General features: G+C 35.1%; 2 protein-coding genes across 12 annotated transcripts in view; both read right to left on the bottom strand.

Annotated features, from left to right (window-relative positions):
* Fktn (fukutin) overlaps positions 1-15238 on the bottom strand; it is a 98658-nt gene extending 83420 nt beyond the window's left edge. For 4 of the 7 annotated variants that reach the window (XM_040286129.2, XM_021729394.3, XM_021729397.3 and 1 more), the window contains exons 1-3: positions 15133-15238; positions 8663-8775; positions 4896-5079 (exon numbers count right to left, since the gene is read on the bottom strand). In XM_040286129.2, the coding sequence (XP_040142063.1) occupies positions 4896-5000 (105 nt within the window). In that variant the 5' untranslated portion in view covers positions 5001-5079; positions 8663-8775; positions 15133-15238. The other 3 variants (XM_078047907.1, XM_078047909.1, XM_078047908.1) reach the window with 3 other exon arrangements.
* A 3243-nt stretch (positions 15239-18481) lies between these two features.
* Fsd1l (fibronectin type III and SPRY domain containing 1 like) overlaps positions 18482-25275 on the bottom strand; it is a 76236-nt gene continuing 69442 nt past the window's right edge. For all 5 annotated transcript variants that reach the window (XM_013360509.3, XM_021729398.2, XM_021729399.2 and 2 more), the window contains one exon: positions 18482-24481. In XM_013360509.3, coding sequence (XP_013215963.1) covers positions 24359-24481 — 123 coding nt within the window. In that variant the 3' untranslated portion in view covers positions 18482-24358. The remainder of the gene's footprint in view (positions 24482-25275) is intronic.

Genomic DNA, 25275 nt, shown 5'->3' with positions numbered 1-25275 from the left:
GTTTCAGCCTTTATTCCTATATTTCATTTCCAACAGAGCAGCCAGATTATTTGTTTTAAAGTAAAAATCAGATCATGTCATGTAACAACTCAAAACCTTTCTATGATTCACAATCTTACTAAGAATAAGACCCAACCAAAGTCCTTTTAATGGTTTAGACCTACAATAACATGGAATTTTGTAGCCTTACTCATTATTCTCCCCATCTCCCACTCTTCTACAGTCACATTAATCTCTATGCTGTTCTCAGAACTGCCTATTTATTCCTGCCTCAGAACCTTTGCACTTCCTTTGATTTCTACTTAGTATGCTACTCCTCTAGACATCCATACAGCTCATTCTCTTTGAATAGGCTGTTTCTTTTATTTGTAATGGAGTTCCCATCCTCCAGTTCACCTGGAGAACTCCTACTCATTCCTATGAGGACAACTCAAAACATTCTTTCATCCATGAACCAACTCCACTGCTGTGAACTTGAGGTGAGACAGAACATCATGGTAGAAGGCATAGCAGAGTAAAGATGCTCAGCTTATGGAAGCTGGGAAACAGAGACAGTGAAGAGAAAGGAAGGGAAAAAGAAAAAAGGGACCATGGACATACAATCCAATACTATGCCCCCAGTGACCTACTTCCTGCAGCTATGCCCCCCCCCCCCCGCCACAGTTACCACCTAGCAGTCCAAATTATAAACCCATCAATGGATTAATCCACTGATGAGGTTACAGCTCTTATAATCCAATCTTTTTGCCTCTGAACATTACTGCATTGCCTAACACATGAGCTTTTTGGAGGACATTTTTAGATACAAACTATAACACCAAATTTCCCCAATTTGTGAGTTCCTAGAAGGCAAGGATTAATTGTATTTGTCATTTTATTTCATAGCCTAGTACTATGTTTGAGCCACAGTAAGCTTTTTTTTTTTTTAAAGAAAATCCTTTTTTTTTTTTTAGAGAGAGAGAGAGAGAGGGAGGGAGGGAGGGAGGGAGGGAGGGAGGGAGGGAGGCAGGAGGGAAAGAATTTTAATATTTATTTTTTAGTTTTCAGCAGACATAACATCTTTGTTTGTATGTGGTGCTGAGGATCCAACCCGGGCCGCACGCATGCCACGCGAGCGCGCTACCGCTTGAGCCACATCCCCAGCCCCCACAGTAAGCTTTCAACAAATATTTGACAAATGACTGAATGTTCTGAAAAAGTTAAAAATATGTCATATAGTTAGTCAATAAGAAGTTTTAAAAAAAGCCTAAATATATTCTAAAACATTTTTTATGGGATTTATTGTAAAATTTAAGGGAAAGGAGTGAATGAAAAAAAATCAGATGCCAATAAAGACTGGAAGAAAAAAATTTGGTGACTATAGAATTCTACTGATAACTGAATCAAATAAATATTTGTCATGAAGGAAATGAGTCAAATAAATATTTGTCATATAAGAAGAAAAAATCCTGTTTTGTTGTTGTTGTTTTGTTTGTTTGTTTTATTTTTTATGTGGTACCGGGGATTAGAACCCCAGGCCTTGCCTGTAAGGCAAGTACTCTACCAACTGAGTTATATCCCCAGCCCCAGCCCTAATACTATTATTTATTTATTTATTTTTAGAGAGAGAGAGAGAGAGAGAGAGAGAGAGAGAGAGAGTTTTAATATTTATTTTTTTTAGTTTTTGGTGGACACAACATCTTTGTATGTGGTGCTGAGGATCGAACCCGGGCTGCACGCATGCCAGGCGAGCGCGCTACCGCTTGAGCCACATCCCCAGCCCTAATCCTGTTATTTTTGAAGGCAGAGTTCAACATGCAGTTTCTTAAAGGAATCAAAATTCCAATTCCTTAATTTGCATTATCTTTAAATAAGCCCATATAGAACCAAATGCTAATACTTAAAAAAACACTAAAGTCTTCAATAACTGAGTTTTTTCAGTTGTTCATAAACTCTCAAATCTAAGGATAAGAAACACTAACTATGGTGAATTCAACATGATAGCCTCCAAGTAGCCTTCCACTCTGTCAGTGCCTTTCCTTATGGTAGAAACATCATTCTTCTACTTACTTCTGAGCCACTGAAGTTTATAGTGGACTGAAGTCATAAAAGTAATTTGTAATGGTGAGAAAGCTACATTTACTAATTGAAACTGTTTGGTCAGACAACTTAAAAATAGTTGAAAGTCTGAGAATAAGTAGAAAAAAATTTAAAAATACCCTTTAATTCTAATTGTTAAATTAATTATTAATAATTCTAATTAATTTAGAAATTCTTTCACATTTCTTCTGGATACTGCAAAAGTGGGAAGGGTTGGAGAAGAAGGGAAGTAGTACTTCATAAGTTTGCCATATTAAATCCGACTATCAAACATAATATTCTTCCTCCAGAAACGACCTATTATTATTCTTCAGAGCAAAGTGGAATAAGACAACAAAGATGAAGGGAAAATCATGTTTCTTAATTTTAATAAGTAATTGATTAACTAAAAAAATTCCAAAATTTTTTTAAAATTCCAAGTTTCTTGCTCATGATATAAACAACTACAAGATCAATTTCCATTTCTAATGATGGCATATAAAATTGTTTTCTGTGAATGATTACTGACAAACTTGAAATCCAAACTCCTCTTCCATCTCTCTCTTCCCTACTTCTAGCCAAACACACATAGGTTACAAAATATAACACAAAGATATCCTAGCACACCACCCTGTAAGTGGCCTCCTAAGTAGTAAAAACAGCTGATTACTTAAGGCACTAGTGTGGTTTATCTTGACTAAGTCAAGAACAACATAAGGTTGGGATTACTGGAGTTTTAAACAAACATTGCTTTGTCTTTCTTCCACCTAAGCATTAATATTTTATCATGTTCTGTTGTGCTTCAGCAATCCTTAAAGTCATCTTTTTTCATATCTTATCAAATCTTTTTTAATTAATTAGGTATATGACAGCAGAATGCACTTTGATTCACTGTACCCAATTGCAGCATAGCTTTATATTTCTATGGTTGTACACGATGTTTCGCCACACCATGTGTGCAATCATACATGTACCATGGGTAATTATGAATATCTTATCAATCTTATGAGCAAGAAACTTAATATACCTGGAACCTATTTCACTCATTTATGAAAAAGTGATAAATGGAGGCTTGTTAAGAACACTGTAACAACTGAACTCAATTCAATTTATCAAACTGTAATTAAAGCTTAAAAGGACTAGAAAACATAAGCTATTAATACTTATCATCTTCTGAGCATCTACCATATATCAAAACCTAAGTTATATGTACCACATACCTCAACCAGAAAGTTACTATTAGCCCTATTTAAAGAAACTGAGGCTCAAAGAGGTTAAGTGATTTGTCAATGAATGAGGGATTTGAACTCTCTAAACCCCAGAACTATCTTTCTAACCATCCAAATCAAGAATTATTGCTCTTGCTACATTTATCAAATTATAGGTCTCTTGAACTTTGTTCTACCTATCTCTGTGTTCCTGCTAAATACCCTGTGTATAACAATTGATCAATAAATACAGTCTGAATAAGCACACAAAATTAGGTGCAGTAAAAATCAATGAACAATTTAATCATGTCCTAGACAGTCCTAGAGATATCTCTTTGCCTTTTTGGTGTGCAATGTAACCTCAACTTGTGATGGTTTGATTAAAAATATTTTGACTTTCTGATGGTGTGAAGTGATAAACATTTTGTAGAAACTACTTTGAATTTTGATCTTTTCCTAGGCTAGCAAGATATAGTACTACAGCTGCCATCAGCCATGTGATCACAAAGATATACAACTGATAGTCTATTGTATACTATGCTATGATATTCAATAATTAGGCATATTAAAATGCATTTTTTACTTATAATTTATATTTTCAACTCATAATGGGTTTATAAGGACATAACCTCATTGTAAATCTGTACTTGAAAGTTGGAGCCCATAGAACATGCTCACAAGACCACCATACTACAACAGTGTGTACTTCAGAGGGTTATTCTACTTATCTACAGAATTTTATCAATAGATATACTAGTTTCTCATTTTTAATGTTATTAGATAACTAAATTATTCAGACCTCACACCTCATTTAGTGGGTCACAGAAAAGCTAACCTTGTTTGACCAGCTAGAGACAAAAGGATTCTGTGGTCAGGCCCTGAAATAGACAGAAGTAGGTCTCCTTAACTCTAAGATAGTAAATACCTCTTTTTTCCTTAACCAATAATAGATATTAGTATCATCTCTCCTAAAGACACTGAAGAGTACTGTAGTCCTTCTCAACACAGTGGTACTGCAGGCATTCACTACTACTGGAAGAATCTATTAGTTTCCAAACATTATCTCTACTTCTTTATTTCTATAGATATAGACAAAGGCAACTTAGATTATTACTCTTCCCTGGTAGATTCTAAATTAAAATGTATATACTATAGTAAAATAATTTTGATATTGTATACAATTGTCACCAAATTTCTTAACTGAAATACTTTTTGTAGCAGATAATTTTTATATGACTATATCAGAAAACTGCAATAAACATCACCGAAACTTGGCACTTTTTTAATATTTATTTTTTAGTTGTATTTGGGCACAATACCTTTATTTTATTTGTTTATTTTTATGTGGTACTGAGGATTGAATCCAAGGCCTCGCACATGCTAGGCAAGTGGTCTACTGCCGAGCCACAACCCCAGCCCTGAAACTTGGCACTTTTGACTTCAGCGTGTAATTATGAAAACATTTAACTGTAATTCTGAATTACTTGCCATATTACACAAATATGAGACTCTCAGTAAGAAATGTTTCTATAAAAATTAAAAGACTGTGATTATGTACTGCAAAAGAGAAATATATTAAGAAACTATACAGCTAAAGGGAAGTCTAAAGATAAAAAAAGAAAAAATTACCTTTGCTGATAAATAATGCTTGTAGTAGTACAACTGAAATAGCAGAAATGCTGAACTTGTCAATGTTAAAAGGGCCAAAATCACGTTCTTATTGATTCTACTCATTAGTCTGTGGTGTTCACTTGGTTGTCTTTCAAATGTAGCCAGGTTTTCATCTTTTTGGATAGGAAGATAATCTTGTTTTCTGTGAATAAAAATGTATTTCTGAAGAGACAAAAACCTGTGTTTTAATTATTTTTACCTGTAACAATCAGCAATAGCATAGATAGTTATTTAAAGTTCCACAGAACAGTCTGACCAACAGGGATTTTGGGAAGGGTTTCTCCAAAGTTTCTGATCCAGCAGATTTGGTATGGAACCTCTGAAAGAGCACTCTGACAAGTTCCTAGATGATATGGATGCTGCCGACAATATTGAAAACCATTACCACAGAAGAAACTGAGAAAATTTCTGATCAAGACACACATGTATGATAGCTCTCCATAGTTTTTTTAAAGATTTTCAAGAGTATGGAACCTAGGATGTGATCAGTTTTTATAAATGTCCCATGTATGTTCTCAATTTTTTGGAAATGTAATGAATACCATTATAAATAATTTTGTTTTTTCAAATTATTGATGGTTTGGGTGCCATCTCTGATTATTTAAGATAAGAAATTTAGTATAACTATGCTTTTACCTTTTCTCCAATATTTGCTTTTGATTAAATATATGCTGTTTAGATTGTCTACTGTCTACTCTTTTTTTTAAATGTTTATTTTTTAGTTTTAGGTGGACACAATATCTTTATTTTACATTTATTTGGTGCTGAGGATAGAACCCAGTGCCTCATGTATGCTAGACGAGCACTCTACCACTGAGCCACAACCTTAGCCCCCTAGATAATCTACTTTATTCCTATAAATAGGCTAATACCTTTATTACTTGATATCTAAGTTTTATATGTCTTTTGTTCTCTACCTAAAAAATAAAACATTGGCAAGTTTATACCACCTTCTGCCTTCTATCCTTTTTCAATCCTGACTTTTACTAGTTAATTCTACTTTGTAATAGTTCTAAACTATTCCATAACTACAAATCTCATTTTGTTTTTATTCCTATAATGCCCCTGTCAGTCCTATTGCTGTATTATCTCTGTTCTTTTATGGATGACTGATATTCATCTTTTGGCAATTTATCAAGAAGAACTTATTACAGTTTCCACTTATGTTGAGTTTTTGCATTGTTCAAAAATAACTGTCAATAGTTTGACAGTCTGGGTTTGAGGTCACACTTTATCTCCCTGATAACTTATAGGCTATTACATTATCTGAAAATATCTGATTCCCCAACACCACTTATAGTTAATCTAATTTGTTAATGAGACAAGCAAAGGATGCATTCCTTACCTATGAAATTCAATTTTTGTTAAGCTAGATTATGTAAAGATATGTATATTAGTTTCCCCTTAATCTTTATATGTCCTTTCAATCTGATAAGTAAAGATACCTTTGTGGAAATTTTTCTTAAGTTATATGTTCAAACAGTTTTTAATTCTCTATTTCAAGAACCCCAATTAAGCATTTGTTTATCTCTTTTCATTCTCATTAACTTTTGCTCAATTTTTAGAAGTCTGTCATCATATCTTTTTCTTAGTTTTCCACATTAATATTCCATTTTCTCCAAAGTTTCTGATTTTGTCTTTCTTTCCTGAGCTCTGCCAAACTATGATTCATTATATGCTATTGTCTTACTATTTCTTTCTAGCTCTTGAGCCAATTAACTTTGCTGTTTATTTAAAGGATAAACTTATTCTAGTAATTTCTTTAAGGCCAGTACAGTTTTCTCATGGGTTCACTATCATTTGTTTTTCCCTTGTTTCTTTTCTCTTTTCTTCTTGTAGGATTTTTGTGTACTGTGCTCATTTCCTTTTTATTATTTATCTTTGAATGACTTGAGTTCCCTCTGGATTAGTTATTTGCAGGAGTACTGTGAAAGGAAGAAACAACTGTGTTCTAGACTAGAGGTACTCTCTCTGGCATACAGTAAAGCTCTTTCTGACAAAATGTTTTGTACAAGTGAATGTGAAAAAAGAGAAAGTGTGTGAGAATAAGCGAGAGAAAGGTGTTTATATATTACTATCTCCACGTGTCAGAAACAGGTAGCAAAAGGCCACTTACAATCTCTCTTTGCCTCAGCAAGAGTGTCACCTGCAAAGACAGTGTATTTGTGTGTCATCTCATTTTTTTTTTTTTCTTGCTTGCTGGTTCATTTTGCCAAGCAGTACGAGGAGGTTCCCAGAGCTTTCCTATGTATCCAGATCCCACTGTAAACAACCTTTCACTTTTTGCTCCTCCAGCTCTAAGACTGCTTTCTACAAGGACCCTCTTTAACATATTCCTGCTTACACTTGGCAGTCATTTCCCAAATATTTAGATTTGGGGTTACAAGTCTTCTAGTCTCAGGGAAAATGTAATTACATTTCTATCTCTCATTTTCTGTTACTTCAATGTAATTTCAGATAGAAGAGGGCACAAATGTCTTTATTCTGCTATCTTAAAAGCAGAAGTTTTGGTTTGAAGTTTTAAAACATGTAAATGAGCTTATAAGGCTGAAACCTAGGTAAAACCAATACTCTTAAGAAATTACATAAGATCAGCAAACTATCTAACAGAAATGATAGCTATCAGCAGTAATGTAAATTATCTACCTCATCTACAGATAATGTATGTAAGCATAGACAAGTGGATAAATCATGGTATTCCTTTCCTAAAACTGTGAAAACTATCAACATGCAGCAACGTTGATGATGGTGTTATTTTCTGCTGTCACCTAAAACCTGCTAAAATAAAATCAATACTCTGAAAAAGACTGTTTACAGGATAACAAGGAGAATATACTTCAAGATTTCAGTTCAGTTTCTTGTGCCTATTTTAAATTATACATCAATGTATTATATGCTGATTCCTAGTGGTATTCAGATTGTGCCACTGCTTACATTCTCTTAAGCTCAATTATCAAAATTATAAGCTCAATGCCAAATAATGGTAAACACTAGAAATCAAATGATAAATATGATACACTTCCCCAATTTCTAAGAGTTTCGAAATAAGTATGGGAGCTTTCCCAAAGAACAATGACAGTAGTGATGGTGGTGGAGGATGTGATGCACCTAAAGAAGAGGATGGGAAGGTTTTCCAAAATGTGCAAGACTAATGCCTTATCATCACTCATCTACTAAAACCCACTACTCTAGTTTGAATAGACTCAATCATAGATAAACTATAATAATAAAATAATAAGGCAATAATAATATAGTGCAATTGCTATGCTGGAGTACAAGTCACTATGGACGCATAAGGAAAGGCAACTAACTTTAAGGCTTTTACTGATTTATATTTTGAATCACAGTAATTGGTGTACACTAATCATTTCCCTCATAAACCTAAAATTGACTGAATTAATATCAAGTAATAGTAGGTATATAAGTATACTATAATATACTACCCAATGTTCAAGAACATTAAAACTATTTATATAAAAGGTCTCTGTCCTGCAGGAGGTTTACGATAAAACATAATATGAAATATAAAAAAATAATTTTTTAGAGTTTAAAGCCATATATGGTTCCAATTATCAAACAATAAATATTAAAAAGTAATATAAAAAGATATGGCATGGAACCTAAGTAAAAATATTATTGGTGTACAAATTCCATCACAGTAAAAACACTAGGAAGGATAGATAATGCATTTTCTTTTTAGAGGAAGAAGTTGATTTAGAGCTCACAGTTTAAGAGGTCTCAGTCAATGGTCAGCTGGCTTCATGGCTCTGGGTTTGAAGTGAGGCAGAAAATCATGATGGAAGGGCCTGGTAGAGGAAAGCTTCTCAGCTCATGGCAGCTAGAAAGCAGACAGTTGGGGAAGAGTGAGGAGAGGAGAGAGAGACACAAGACATAATCTCCAAGGGCACACCCCCAGGGCCTTACTTCCTTCAGTCATACTTCACCTGTCTACTGTTACCACCCAGTAGTCCACTCAAATTATTAATCTACTAATGAGGATTAATTAAGTGGATTAATCTACTAATGAGGCCACAGCTTTCATCATTACCTAAAAGTCCTATTTCTTAACCTTAGAAAGCATATGGACTGTGCTTTCAAAACATGAGCTTTTTGGGGAACACTTTAGACCCAAACCATAACATTCTGTCCCTGGCCCCCCAAAGCTCATGTCCATCTCACAATGCAAAACACATTCAGTACATCTCCAACAGTTTCAGCATTGTTCAAAAGTTCAAGTTCAAAGTCTCTTCTGAAACTGAAAGCAAACTCTCCGCTGTGAGGCCCTGTAGAAATCAAAAATAAATTACATATATTCAACACACAATGATACAGAGTAAACACTCCTATTCCAAGAGGGAGGAATAGGGGCATAGAAAGAAGGAATGGGAGCAAGGCAAGACCAAAACACAGTTGGGAAAACAAGTCCTGCCATCTCCACATACAGCATCTGGGGCACATGATGGGAAGATTGATCTCCAAAGGACTTGGGGCAGCCCTGCCCCTTTGGCCTTGAGGGTTGCTGCACACATGGCCTCTTAGGCCAGTTGTGTCTGCAGCCAGCAGTTTTCCTCAGGAGACATTCCACATTATTGGCATCTTTTAATCCCACATTGCCCTCTCATGGGTTGCTTGAAAAGATTCTGACCCTGCTACACTTTGCATAGCCTCCCAAGACCTTATTATGAAATCTCAGTGGAAGCCTCCATGACCATTAATTAACTCCTGCATCATGCTTTCCTGGAGACCAACAACATGTTGGACAATGCTAAAGTCTTCTGCCAGTGTGAGCAGCAGCTGGGCCCCCTTAGACCATGCCTGCATCAGCCCAAGTACCTAGACAGCTGAGCATGATGAAACAAAACACTGGGGAAGCAACTTCCTGGGCTTCATTGGCTGGGCAATCAAGGTGCCCCAATGGTTGCTCCTTAAATGAGTTTTCACCTTTATACCCTTGATCTTGCCATAGGTCTGGTCTTGTTGATTCCTGAGATACCTACATCTTCGCTATTATTTATGCATAAAACACACAGCTTCTCTTCAATGGTCATAATCTCTTTAGCAATCAACTTTCCTGGTCCCAACTTTAAAGGGACTTCTCTGGTCAAACCACAGATTTTTCAAATCTTTCCCTTCTGCTTTCTACTCCCGATTATCATGGTAAACATGGCTAAAAGCCATCAGCAATACCAATGCCACTCAATGTTTCAAGGTGGTACCAATGTTGTATCACCTTGAAATTTCCTACACCAGATTAATTAGTCCATCATCTTAAAATTCAGTCTACAGAAAGTCTCAGAATATGGACAAAATGTAGACAAGTTCTGCATCAGAATATAATGTGTGGCCTCTACACTAATTCCCTTTGAAGTCCCTGTTCCCATCTGAAACCTCATGAGCATAGTCTTCCCAGTCCACATTCCTATAGGCATTGTGGTCTTCTGGGCTCCAATCAGAATCAGCCATTAAGTTCTGCTTACAACACTCTAAGGCTTCTCCAGCCTGTATCTTCAAACTTTTCCAAAATCCTCTGGCAAATCAGTTGTAAGGGTTTCAGAATCACATGGTGAGGTATGTCACAGGAAGGACCCAACTTCTTGGTACTAGTTACCGTGTTAGCCTTTCATCTCTGTGACCAAAATACCAGACAAGAATAACTCAGAAGAGAAAAAGTTTATTTTGGGCTCACAGTTGCACAGCTCTCACTCAGTCCATGGTTAGCCAACTTCATGGCTTTAGGCCTGAGGTAAGACAGATCATTATGGTGGACAAACATGGTAGAGGAGGCCGCTGTGCTCATGGCAGCCAGGAAGCAGAGAGTGCAATTTAAGAAAATATACTTAAATTTCCTAAAGAAGATGTATATTGTGTCAATGGAAAAAAGAAAGAAGAATTACAGAGATAGTAAATCAAGATGAGAGAAAACAAAGGAAAAATAATGGTAAATGTTTGTAGAAAAAAAACAAAGTTGATGGGATGCTTCGTTAAGAGGTTTAAGCAGTCCAAGCATCTTGAAGTTCTAATGTAAATATGAGAAGGTTAATATAAGTATAGTATATTACAGCACACAATTACTCTTACATGATGTGGAAACAGAACATAACTAATACATAAACAGAAATCTGAAAATGAAGAAGAAATGGGTAGATCTTCCCAGCTAAACCATGGACGGATTATGGTATCAGAACTATCATTCCTCTTAATCTTTAGGCCTGAGACAGCTAGAACCCAAGACTGGCCACCTTCATCTAAGAACAAACACCTTCTTTTAATCTTTCATTATCAACTTTACTGTGTGCTAAGACACAAAAAATGTTGGGAAAAAATTGGTAGTAGATAAAAGTCATCCACAAATGTGATGGAAAATATATAGAATGAGAAGTTCAAAACTGTTTTCAGATGACTCTTTCTATAGCCAAGATCAGCACTGCATATTCTTTCAGCATCCTACTTGCCTTTTTACATTATTATTCTTTTGAAGGCACTGGAATGAAAGACTTTGGCCTTGACATGAGACACGTCCTGACCCTCACATTTTTGAGAACTGCCTGAGCATGAGTCTGTTTGAAGGATTATCAACTCCACCTTGCTTTTTAAAGATTCCACTTCTTCCTACTCCTACCTCTGGATCACCTCTGTTGAAATCAGGGCCTCTTGGACAAGCACTGAACTGCCTTGACATTTAACTTAGGTTATAAAATTATGTGTTAGCCTAGACATTTCAACGCTGCTAGGTCCCAACTTACTCAGTGTAATATAAGCCAGAAGAACTGACAGCAAAATAAAACAAGTTGAACCACGAAGGGAAGAGGATAATGCAATTATGGTTAGAAGGCTGAGGTAACAGGATGGGAGGCATAAAGACAAAATGATTCTGAAGATGTATTTAAAGGTAAGACAAGTCAACAATTTCCTGATGTCCTCAGAAGCCAAAAAAGGCTCACTAGCATAGCTACTCTCCAATTTCTCTAAATATTGTTTTTTTTAAAATTAATTATTTGTTCTAATCAGTTACACATGACAGCAGAATGCTCTTTGATTCATTGTACACAAATGGAGCACAATTTTTCACTTCTCTGGATGTGAATGAAAATACTAATTATGCTAATTATTTCCCCATATTTGGAGTAAGGGAATGGTGTTAAATCAAGTTATTTTTAGGTACGTAAATTTTTCCCCTCAAGATGCAAGTACTGGGGCTGGGGATGTGGCTCAAGCAGTAGTGCGCTCGCCTGGCATGCGTGCGGCCCACGTTCGATCCTCAGCACCACATACAAACAAAGATGTTGTGTCTGCCGAAAAACTAAGAAATAAATATTTAAAAAATTCTCTCTAAAAAAAAAAAAAAGATGCAAGTACTGAATTGCTTGGTTGAAGACATTTGGATATTTACATTAGTAAAACTGCAAAGTTAACAGAATTAAACACAAGGTTCCAAGTGTGTGAAGTACTCAGTAAAACCTTTAAATGTAAATATATTTACACATATAAAATCTGAATGGATGTTTACCGATAGTAACAATGTTTATTCTTGGGGAGAATTTGGGATTTTTACATTGTTCTTTGAACTTTTCTAAATTATCCTAATAATTTTATAATGAGCATGTATCCTTTTTATAATGAATAATTTTTTTCATTTTAAAACTGATGATGGATAATATTAAGTGGTTTAATAACCTGACACATTTGGGAAACAGGATCTAGACTCTTGTCATTTACAAGTATGATCCTTAGATCAGTAACATCAGTTGGTGTTTATTGGATATAGAGAATTTTCAGGCCCAACATCAGAATTAGATTCATAATGTAATTTTTAAGAAAATCTTCAGGTGACTCATATGTGCATTAAGCTTTCTGAAAAGCACTGATCTACATATTAAGACCTTTACATACAGGGACAATAAGAACAATGTTTAACTTGTTCATCATGTCTCTAGTGCCTAGCAGTACCTTAAACACATATTTAGTGAATAAATATGTAAATGATATAGCTTCTTGGTAAACAATCATAATATAACTGTAAATACCTATTTCAATCATTCATTTTCTGCTGGGTTTACCAGAAGTGGGTGAAGAATATTTGCTGTAAATGCTATTTGTAAATTAGCATTTGTAAATTAGCATTGTAAATAACCATGTTGGTTCCCTAGAACCTATAATTATATATAATTCTTTTTTTTAAAAGGAGTCTCTCTCTCTCTTTTTTTTTTTTTAGTTGAAGTCGGACATACTACCTTTATTTATTTCCATGTGGTGCTGAGGATTGAACCCAGGGTCTCACAGGTACTAGATGAGCACTCTACCACTGAGCCACAATCCCAGCCCCAGGAATCCTTACTCTTTGATCTGAGATCCACAGGCCTCATTCAATGATTTCTCTAGCCTCCTATGTATGGGTATAGCCTATAGTTCCTGTCTCTAAAACCTCTCCCTCAACACAAATCCAATCTCTCTTTTAATTACCAAACCCAAGAGAAAACTTACTATCTTAAATCCAGTCTACTTACTCTCTCTGCCTGTTTTCAACTCTGTACCACACACCTCAAATTTAACATTCAAAGTTAAATGATTTTATTCTGTATTAACTCTCTTCCTTTTTCCCTTCAGAAGGTAGCTCTCCATCCTTACAGACTCAAATTTTTACAGGAGAGAGACTACCTGGCCCAACAACATCACTTTACAAAGGAGAGTAGGATCTAAAAGAATTAAATGACAGTCAAGAGGTTAGTTATGGGAAACATTAGATTTATAATACAAATCTCCTTACTCTCAACACACTATTGCATGCTGGAATTTGACAGAATTCCCATTTTTGTCAATAGTACCTAGACGCGCTTTTTAGAAACACGGGTTCAAAATATATAGATCCATGAACTCAAATGCTGTGTTCTTTTGATATTTCATGCTTATCATCTTCTTCCTCTTCAGAATACTGCAGTTTCCACTTTGGAGTTCCTTCATCATTCAGTGCCATCCTTCCTTCTATTTCTATGAATGCACTCTAAAATATGAATACTATTCCTGGAGTTTATAGCTTTATCCCTAGAGTGGTTCCTAATCATTCAAACCAAATCATTCTTCCTCAGACTTCAGCTCAAGAGCCTTTTTTTCTGGGCTTCCTTCTTTTCCCAAATTTTAATAAACCACTTTATTCTTACTCACTGATATTTGTTCACAGACTGATTTTTATTCATTGGAAATCTGCCATCCTTAAAGGCAGAAAGACTCTGACATATCAAGTGGATCATCTTTTTATATTTGAGAAAAACGAGTCTCAGAGAAAAGTAGCTTGCTTCAAGTAACTTGGGAACTTGGTGACGGTGATGAAATTTGAATGCAGTTCTTTGGACTCTTAAAGGCCACTTTTCACAGGTCCACTCAATCTTTCCCCGACATTCCCCCATTAGCAATGCACAGACACACAGCAAAGCCACATAAAACTTTATTTAGCACACCTGGCAGTGTCCATCCTATTATAAGCACACAAAAGGGATGCTTTGGTATACACTTCTCCAAGTGACTTGAAAGTTTAATTTTTTTTGGGGGGGAGGGCGGGGGTGGTCCCGCCAAAAAGGGCGTCGGGAGCGAGATGGTTAATTAATTACCTTCTCTCTATAAAGCGGTTGCAGGTTTCCATTGCACAGAACTTCTTCACAGGGCATCAAAGCCCTTCCCAACTGGGGACCAACTTTAGTTTCAACCACATTATTCCTGCCTTCTCTCTTCTGTGGGCTCATTCCTCCAGCCACTACCCTAATATGTATGCAAAGCTGCCTAAACCTGGCAGTTTCTGTCCTCCTCCCACGACCTGAAACCCTGTCCCCAGAGATCCTCTCCCAAATTCCGGGTCAACTCCCACAACTCGGCTGTAACGTCACAACCCTAACTCGGCTCCTCCAAGCCTTCCCAAAACTGAACTTGTCACAAGATGAGTTTACCTACTGACACGCCGGGGAGCGTGGGACGAACTGGCCGAAAGGACATCTACTACGAGGTGCTCCTCAACTGATTCACTGTCGAGAACCCAGCCCGAAGCGCGCTCAGCCTGTGGCCGGCCTCGACCTCCTCCCCGCGGAGAGGAAGGAGGGTGTTCAGAAGGGCGGGAGGCACCCGCTGAGAGTACCCGAGTCTACCCCAAGAATTGTCCGAAGGCGACCGCCCCTGCCCAGCCACCGAACTGAGGTTTCCCACACCTTACCTCCCTCCACAGCAGCGGCGACAAGTCCGCTTTACGGCACTCACGGCAACAGCTGCAAAAGAGGCCGTCAAGCGCGGAGCCGCACTAACTGGGTCGGGTAGTGTCGGACTGACGGCGTGGTCACTCTGCACACTGCCTCGCCTCGTTCACGGTCCCTGCTGCTTTGTCACCGCCCGAGGTTTACGGTGACTTTAGGATCTAGCCACAACTCTAACACACTGTGGCAACCTAAGATTTTAGGAGAATCTAAGGGGACGATGCCCTAAAGATGCATCAGCCGAGTTGTGTCCCCAAAGCGTGTGAGTTCGCCAAAAAAGATAGTAATACTCATCAATAGATGCTAAAAATTAAGGTAAAAGGTCGATGGGAACTATAATTGATGGGTTAGGCTGGCACCATTGGAACCCACTGATAGACTTCATATCATTGTATGACACCCAGACATTACGTGCTTCTGGATGTGTTGTGAGAAGGTAGCTAATACCTTCTATGAAGAATTCCTGCCCCCAAACTGAAACTGTATTTAATTAAAACTCTACATCTATCAGTATGGAGAAGTGAACCACTAAAATAACAATGTGAGACATTCTATATTAGCAATTTCCTAGTTTCTTTGTCATTTAAAAAGTTGAAAAAGTTAGAAAGGGGAGAGGGACCTACTACAAAATCAGAAACTTAACCAAATGTTATGTGTGGACTTTATCTGGACCCTGATATGAGTAATAAGCTAACCATAAAAAGGTATTTTGGAAATAATGGAAGTTTTAGTATGGATTAAGCCAATAGGTAGTAGTTAAAAAATTACTGTTAATTTTTCTAAAAATTTAATGGAATGTGGCTTCATTTAAAAAGCCATCATGGATGTGTACTGCAATACTTATCAGTGAGATTTTTTTTAAAAATGTAAACATGGCAAGTGGAAATTATAATTGAATAACTAGGAAAGGGGGAAAGTGTCAGGGTTTTAGAAGTACTTTTCAAGTACATAGCAAATCTTGTTCTGTAACAATCTAAAAAAAAAAAAAAAGCAGTTTAAAGGAGATGATTACCCTGTCCAATTTTCTGATTTGAGCTAAATTTTTTTTTTTTTAAAGTATGGATCAACTGAAGTTTCTGTTTTTCTTACATAAACCACAGGCTAATGTGTCATCTATAATTCTTATTTTTTTGGTTTGTTTGTTTTGTAAAGTGGATCTTCCGGTCCACTTTTTTAAAGATACAAGTGAAGGAACTTGAATTCAGAGTCCTGGAAAAAAAATTGTGGGGCTGGGTGTGCAGTCCTCCGTTATTATTTATAATTACCTTGGGTGCAACTAACTTGTTGGAAACTTTAGTTCATCTCTATTTTCTTTAAAAATTTTTTTTTCTGTAGTTGTGTATGGACAGCGTACCTTTGTTTATGCTTATGAGGTGCTAAAGATTGAACCCAGTGCCTCACACATGCTAGGCAAGCGCTCTACTACTGAGCTACAGCCCCAGCCCTTTCCTCATTTTCTTATAAATAACTTCATATTGTTTGCATTGGTTTATATACTATGTAAATTATAACAATGTCTGCCACTGTCAAACAGACCTGGGGACAAACACCAGTATTTCTTAAGTATACTAGAGGATCAGCTGTGAGTCTTCAGCTCACCATGTCAGTCAGTATGCTTTAATATCTGGTTAGCCAATATAATTACAAGAGGGGCACAAGGGTGGATAACAGCCGCCTCCATTACAAGTAAACATCCATGTTTAAAAATTCACTCAGGTACATGTGTACATATACATCTTAGCACATTTCTAACATTTGTGGGATCTAGGGCAAAATACAAATGGAGGCCAAGCCTCATGTTTGTCTCTTATGAAGCTGGAGCTAACCATCAAATGTTATTTCCATCTACCTTAATATATTGATATCTCGGGGAACAGAAATCCATTTTCAAATATAGAATTCTCAGATTCTTCAGATATATGCTGAAGAATTACAACATGAATATTAGATTGACCTTGGACATACGTGGGCATCCCAGTCTGCACAGCCTAAATCCATTCACATTTCCTACAAATTGCCACTCACTGGGATGTTATGGTTGGATGTGAGTATCACACAAAAGCTCAAAGTGTGAGACAATGCAAGAAGGTTCAGAGGAGAAATGATTGGGTTGTGAGTCTTAACCCAATCAGTGATTTAACCCCCTGATAGGGATTAACTGAGTGGTCAGTGAAGTGCTAGGGTGTGGCTGAAGGAGGTGGGAATTGGGGCATGCCTTTGGGTAAATATTTGTATGGGTGAGTGAAGTCTCTGCTTCCTGATCACCACACTTGAGCTTTTGCCACTCTTCTGTCATGATGTTCAGCCTCACCTCGATCCCTGAGGAATGGAGACAGCCTTTTATGGATTAAGACCTCTAAAACTGTAAGCCCCCAAATAAACCTTTCCTCCTTTACAGTTGTTCTGGTCGGGTCCTTTAGTCATTGCAGTGAAAAAGCTAAAACAGGATATATTCACCTGTAGTATATACCCGTAGTACAATCTTTTGACAGGATGGACTTTGGGAAGAGACCTATACATGTCCTAGAGGACAGCTTCACGCTGATCAGGCAAGGAATTCTGAGGTGCTGGCTATGTAGAGCATAGTCTAGAAGTGGGTAGAGGAACATGGATTCCAAGGAGTCACAATCCCTTGGCTCCTTCAATTTTTTATTCCATGGAGAGTCATAGTAACAGTGTAGCAATCAGGCCATGATTCATCTCCTCTGACTGAAGTCTGAATTCATGCACACACTCATGGTATCATATGATGGATAAATCATTTGTTTCATAATATGAGTAATTTTCCATTAATAGTACATCTGCAGCTGGGGTTGTGGCTCAGTGGTGGAGTGCTCACCTCCCATGTGTGCAGCCCTGGGTTCGATCCTCAGCACCACATAAAAATAAATAAAGTGAAGGTATTGTGTTTACACAATTACAACTAAAAAATTAATATTTTTTAAAAATAGTACATCTGTTATATGGAAGCACCATAATCAGTGCCTGCTGTGTTGACCTTTTTAAGTAGGCATAAATGCACCACTAGTATGCAATATAAATGCAAAATAGGAATAAGGGAAAACTGGAACAGAAAAATCCAAGTTTCCCAAGCTCTTATCCAGATATCCTAGCCAAGTGCAGCAGGATTGGTCTACCAAGAAAAAGACTCCAGTTGAGGAAGCCAACTCCCATAATGGTCTACATATTATAACATTATTGGAGGGTGGTGTACAGAATATGTCTGTATTACTTTGACTTTTTAAAAATACTCTCTTTTCCAACAATCACATTGTAAGCACACATTGATGAAAATCAAGCACTGAAGCAAAAGAAAGAGAAAAATGTTTAATTTTTAGATGAGATATTCCAGGTGCTTTTGTAAAAACTTAACTAGGATATTCTATACAGAACACTATTACTTAAACATACAAGTTACTACACTTGAAATACTCTATTTTAAAGTTAACCATTTTAAAGGCTTTGTGTTGTTTCTAAGGAAAATGAGGCAATATGTTCATTAACTCAGTGTTGCAGAACTGAGCATATATGTGGTTTATTAATGGTCTTCATCCATAACTTAAAGGTTAAACCTGAGGAATTAGAATTTTTATTACTGCATAGTGAAACCATGTCCAGATAATAGACATACCAAATTTGTAGATTAAGATACCTTGTAAAACATCTCCATTAATAAATATAATTTAAAGCAAAACAAGTATGTGAGATAATAAATGATATTTAGGTTTACTAACAAGGTTTTGAAATGCATCTTGTTTTTTTAAAAGGACAATACAACACTGTTGTCAAATGTTCACTGAGCACACAAACTGCTGAACCATTTAGTTGTTTGGAAAAAAAGTAATTCAGGCCAAATTCAGTCTTTGCCCATGGCACTAAGTAGTCTTAAGCTGAAAGTTCAAATTCCTGTATGGAAAAGTAGCATCTTGCTTAAAAACTGTTTCTTTATGCTACTCTTCTACACTGATACACTAATGCCATGGAAGAACTTTTACTACTCTAGAAAGTCTTAAAATAGATAAGAAAATATTAAAAGGCCACAAGTCATGCACAAACTAAATAATATTATATGACATCTTGATAAAAGGTTTTATTTTAAAAATCACATTTAAAATCACTGATGATACCACATTAAGAACATGCTTTATCAAAGTAAATGGCATTTAGAAGTATCCGAACACTTAATTCCATTAACTAAAAATAACATCTTACATTTACATAGCACTTTGCTGTTGTTGAAGCAATTTCACATACTCCATCCATTTATTCCTCACAACAGCCCTGTGAGGTAGGCTGAACAAGTTACAATTATTTTAACCCACTGTCTCCTCCTATGTATAGGACACGTATAAAAACTTAAATTGAGCAATATTATAGGTTTTTATAGGTGTCTTATATTTGGGAAATTGAGACATAATGAGTTAAATAAGTAAGGCAACAGAGGCCCAAAGGTGATGAATGATTTACACAATTGTCACAGACCTAGTATATGATAAAGCTAAGGTGATAAATTTTGAATACTTTTGAAAAAGATGCCAAAATCATCTTAATATCTCATATAGGTATTTTAAAGACTAGTGGTTTTTAATAAAAATTATATTACTCTAAAACTTTAGCTATTATGTATCTTATAGTATGAATTAGTTATAAATTTGATTTTAAAGAGTCTCCCTTAGATTAGGTGAATTAGACTCAGTGCTTTGGTACCTTAGAGATATCAGAAATGTTTTATACATGTTTTTAAAAGATGGATTCTCATTATTATGTGCTCTCCAAAAAGTTCCAATATTAATAAAATGGCTTTTGTCAATCACTTACAATTTGACTTATTTTAAATTAGTCCAAACTTAATAAGTGCCAAGCCAAAGCAAACACATTCACCTACCTTCTGCCCTACATTACTGTGAAATCCTCTACACATCCATTCCTAAGGACTAACATATTGACAGGGTACTATTAAGAAAACATATCACCTTAAACAAATATAACTTAAATGATTATGAATCAAAAGTCAGTACCCTATACTGACCCCAAAATAACAAATACTTTCATCTTAATAATTGGGTAGTCCAAGGAGAAGAGTACCGTGGCAATTTCTGGTATCTGTTTATTAAGCCAATACTAACCTTTATATGACATGTCCAACACTAATTAAAAATGTTTATGTAGGTTAATCATATATTCCAGGTAACAGTGCTCTCATATGTGACATTAAAAATCACACATAATTGCAGAAATGTAAATACTGTATAAAAACACTAAAACTACTATGAACATGAGGTAATCTTGCTATGATGGCTAAGAAAAATGATCTCTCATAATACTCCAGTGCTGGCATTATGAAATGTATGTTTTGGTTAAAAATAACAAATAATTTTATGGTTACCTGTATACAAAGTGACCATACACTTCTCTGAAAGACTATATCTAGTAAAAATAAACTCAAGAAATAAGCTTTGCTGAACCTATGTTATGTGATTGCATAAAAGTGAACCATATTATATGCAGTTAATTTGAGCTTTTTAAAAACTAACAAATTTACTTTTAACACTTCTGACTTTTTAACAAAACATTATTTTTAAAATGCAGTCTCAGCATACTAAAAAGAAGCAAAACTAGCTGCATAATAAATTGAATACACTAGTTTTGAAAATGTGAATGCAAAGTAATAAAATTTTGACTGTCATATCAGACACTCAAATATTTGTTTTATGAATTAGCCTATCAATGAACACAGATCTAATACATACATTCTTTAAGAAATTATGATGATTTGAAAATTGCCAAATTTTTAAACCCCAGAATCATATATTTCATAATAAGATGTTATACTTTCTTTTAAAACTCTTTGAGGAATAATCATTTTTAACATATATCCTTTTCCAAAATTGTTTTTAAAAGAAACAATAATATACAAATAACAATAATTTTATGAAAACATAAAAAAACCTAATTATTCTAAGTCATGAAACAATATCTTAGCCTAATTAAAAGATTTTATCACAAATATTTACTTTTATTATTTATACCACCAAGGATCACAGTTCAAATTATACATGATATTGTTCATGCTTTAATTTCATAAATGAGAAAATAAATGCAAGTTAATATGTCACTTTATATAACACAGGGAATGATTACTATTTGCAGAACAGGGTAAGCTGTATAGCAGTAGTTAATGATTTGTCAAATGGTACAGATGCCAATAATTAAACACATGTACAGACAAGACATGCCCCTAATACTGTAAATTTATTCACCTATACCTGGAACATTCAAATAATTACTGTATATTAAATTTCTATGTGCATTATTATTAAATGCTTGGTATATACATATTTACCAAAGTTAAAGATGTATGTGACATGGTAAGCTGCAAGTGTCAAAATGAATTGTAGAAAATTTCCTTTTCTAAAGTGCTTAAGGCAGCTCCTTCATTTCTATATCCAGTTTAATACAACTGGCTTGGAATTCAACTGGTAAGAGGGAAATGCAATACTAATGCGTATTTTTATAAAACATAATTTTTGCACTGACGATAGTCAACTTCTCATGCATTTCTTTTATAGAAAGCAGTCATGTTTGACCTGCCAAAACAAAAGGTAAATAAAGCAATAAAGGAATTTTAAAAGTGTTTAGCAACTTTCCATAATGAATTGAGCAAGAGAGCTCATTATAACTCAAAACATCAATGAAAATGTTAAATATTATCAAGTTAATAGTTACCTTATTTTAGATTATTTAAATAGGCACTATATTCAATTATTTTTTAGTTTAAAAATGAGGATGACAGACTTTTTCGTCCAACTTAAAACTGTTAAACTAAAATATTTCACATTTTGCTCTTAATTTAGAGACCCTGAAGAAGAATCAGAGAGGGAGCCTTCAGATTCTAATTTTGATGTAATGATGGTATAATTTAATATCAAGTATTACATGTGATATGAGCTTGGACTCCAGATTTACTGAATTTATTACTACAAAGCTGCTAGTAATTAATTCCCAGTGAAATTAGAACATTTTCCAAATGAGTGTTAGAAAATTTTATATGCAAATTCCAAATGATGGCAGAATACGAAAAGAATTGTACGCACTCTTTCAGCCCAATTAATATTTCATTTTTCCCATGCCCTTGCAACAGAAGGCTCTCACAACTGTAATATGTCTGGCTTAAATATCAGTTGACACTGCATGAGGCATGAAGAAAGAGCATGCTTAGAGGAAAAAGGCACTGAATTAATGAGAAGACAATTATATAATACATAATAGTAAAAAAATTCTATACAAGAACATCTGGGTTTTTTTGTTTTGTATTTGCTAAAATATACTGTGTATAGCTTTTCACACAAAGCCACTCCACTATATTACTGCTTTGGAGTGTGCAAGGGAATAAATTGCTGTTTCCTTGGGTCTTGGAATAGCCCTTCTATAGGGAATAGAACTTCCAAAAATTTCTTTCCAAATACAACAAACAAAAACCAAAATTATACTTGGAGACTCAAGACTATCTATTGACATACTTTATTCCCTTAACTGCCTTACAGTCTTTAAAATTACCAACCTATTATTAGATATAGTGTGGATATCTGTCCCCTAGAAAAGAAAATAATACCCCAGGTCAAATATAAGTCCTCATTTAGATCTGTTTTTATCAGTGAAACAAAACATCATATCAGTAAGCAGTAAACTTTAAGAGGGAGGCCTTTTTATAGAAAACAACTCAAATGTAAGCAACAAAGGTACTTCTGGAAGAAGGCTGTCATATTACAAGATATTTAAAATGAGAATGAAAGAATAAAAGAAATTAAAAACTGAGTAAAATATAAATTTTAATTTCTTTAAAATGCTCAAGGAAATCTTAAATACTGTAATTATAACTTTTAGTTTAGCTCAAAGGACTTGAGTAATAAACTTTGATCAATTTTTTAAGAATAGATTTGTTCTGTTCAATACCACTCATTGTTTAAATTTAAATATACCACTCCCAAGGCTGGGAAACATGTCTATGTTAATTTTTAGAAGAATCATATCCCTTTAAAAAGCATATGACTTTAGCAAAAAGGATAAGGGGGTAAAAACCCCCCAAATCTCTGAATGATTGGTTGAAAAACACACCAATTATGTAGATTTTTTCCAGTTGTTTCAACCTTTCCTACATCTTATTAAAAAGAATAAATAATTACTAAAGAATACTTTTAGGTACATCCCTTTGCAACCTATCCTTTTTAGATTAAAACTGAGTATTGGGTGGTTTTCTACCTTTAACCATGTTAAAAAATTTTTCATTCCTATTAATGTTAAAAAATCAGCATAATTATAATCAGTGCCAAATATGAATGGTGAATTTTATCAAAGATAACTACTAAAGGTAGGGTTAAACTAGACAACAATACCAGAAAACATAAGGCTTTTAAAAATCTTGCTAAACATTCAAAGTGATGGAATGCAAAGTAGTCAGAGCAAACCCTTTGCCATTGTGTTACTATAGCAGATACAAAACTGAAATCTGGGTGATTTTAAGTTTTTAAATTCTTCATATCCACTCTGTATTTGGAGCTATAAATACAAGAGAAATACCAATATATTCTGGAAAGTAGAAGATGAGATAAAAACTAGTCAGTAAATAGGTTAATTTAGCAAAACTCAACTTATTTATAAAAGGGGGAAATAAACCATTGTAAGAAAAAAAAAACCTTCTATTGTCCCCAATCAATGATTTCAATTTTTAGAAAACCTTGGTGGGGCTGGGGCTATGTAATTTTAAAGATTTAGTGTATACCAAATAACAGGTAGTGATAAGATAGGAAAAAAGAAAGTCAAGAAAGAAAAGCAAATTTTTAAAGCCTGTCACCTCAGGCCCTAGGATTACCAAATGTAATTAAACATTTTAAAAGAGCCAAAGTAATTTAAGAAACACAAAAATGAGTTTCTATATAAATATTTAAACACTGCCTTCTTTCCCATTTACTCTTCAAAACATCAGTTTCTTGCTCCAGAACTGCTTGCTTCTATGATATTGCACAGTAGATTCCTGTAAATGCTTCATACTAGATGCTTAAGCTAAGAGATTCCAGGCCTTAAAGCAGAACATAGCAAACCTGATTTCCACCACTCACAAATTTCTGTGACAGGTAACTGCACAGAAAAGGCCACCCAGTCAAGAGGGAGGGTAAACATTCTGCGTAGGCGTTACTGAGTAACATTGTTCAGGCTGCTGGCTGAACCAGTCATTCCATTTTCACTTTTCTGAAGTGTTCTCACAGCACTTGGAACCTGCATCCCAGTACTCAAAGAAAGTCCACCACACCAAACCTAAGAAAAGACAAAAAACAAATCTCAGTCAGATTTCAACTCAAATCAGAAATTCAATGATTTTTTTTTTAGAAATTAAATGATTCTTAAATTTCTATTTGAAAGGCAAAATGTATATGAAAATTGACAGATCCCAAATTGATAACCTTCATATTTGAGCTGAGGGGAAGCAGAGAGGCTCAGTATTCTTTTAAAGCTGCAAAGGCCAAAAGGAAGTCTTTGTGGTAGCTGAAGCCAACAAAGCTGAACCCAAGAGTGGAAACCCAGGGCTGCAGAAATTGAGAAACTGAACTGGATCAATCTGTGCAAAAGAAACTGGCTATCATTACTGATGTTAACCTTCACAACCAAGGGAAGTGTACAAAGAACCAACTTCTCTATTCCAATCATTGCTTTTGGTTTTGATGTTACCACAGGAATCTAACAACCCTGTGTTAACAGAATAAAAACCATTTGATTTCTTCCCTGTGTTTTTAACAATAAGAACTTGAATAATTTTTTGAGAAGGACTTCTAAGAAAACTGCAAATGACAACATCTATATGCACTTGCCATGTTCTATTAAGTATGACAAATATGAATGAATTTATGAAAGATATAACTGCTTTGCCTGTGAAAAAATACTGATTTGATAAAGTAAAAAAGATTTGAAGAAGTCAAGATGCTTGAAATATGAACATATGGACCATCTAAATTATCATCAGTTTGTACAAGGAAAATTCAAGTTCTTTATGTATACTCACTCTCAATTATATCCTGTATCATTCAGTATTTACTACATAGCGTATTTAACCA

This window comes from Ictidomys tridecemlineatus, chromosome 4, assembly GCF_052094955.1.
Source record: "Ictidomys tridecemlineatus isolate mIctTri1 chromosome 4, mIctTri1.hap1, whole genome shotgun sequence".
In the NCBI taxonomy this organism is placed as follows: domain Eukaryota; kingdom Metazoa; phylum Chordata; class Mammalia; order Rodentia; family Sciuridae; genus Ictidomys; species Ictidomys tridecemlineatus.
This window is presented reverse-complemented; position numbering and strand designations above follow the sequence as displayed.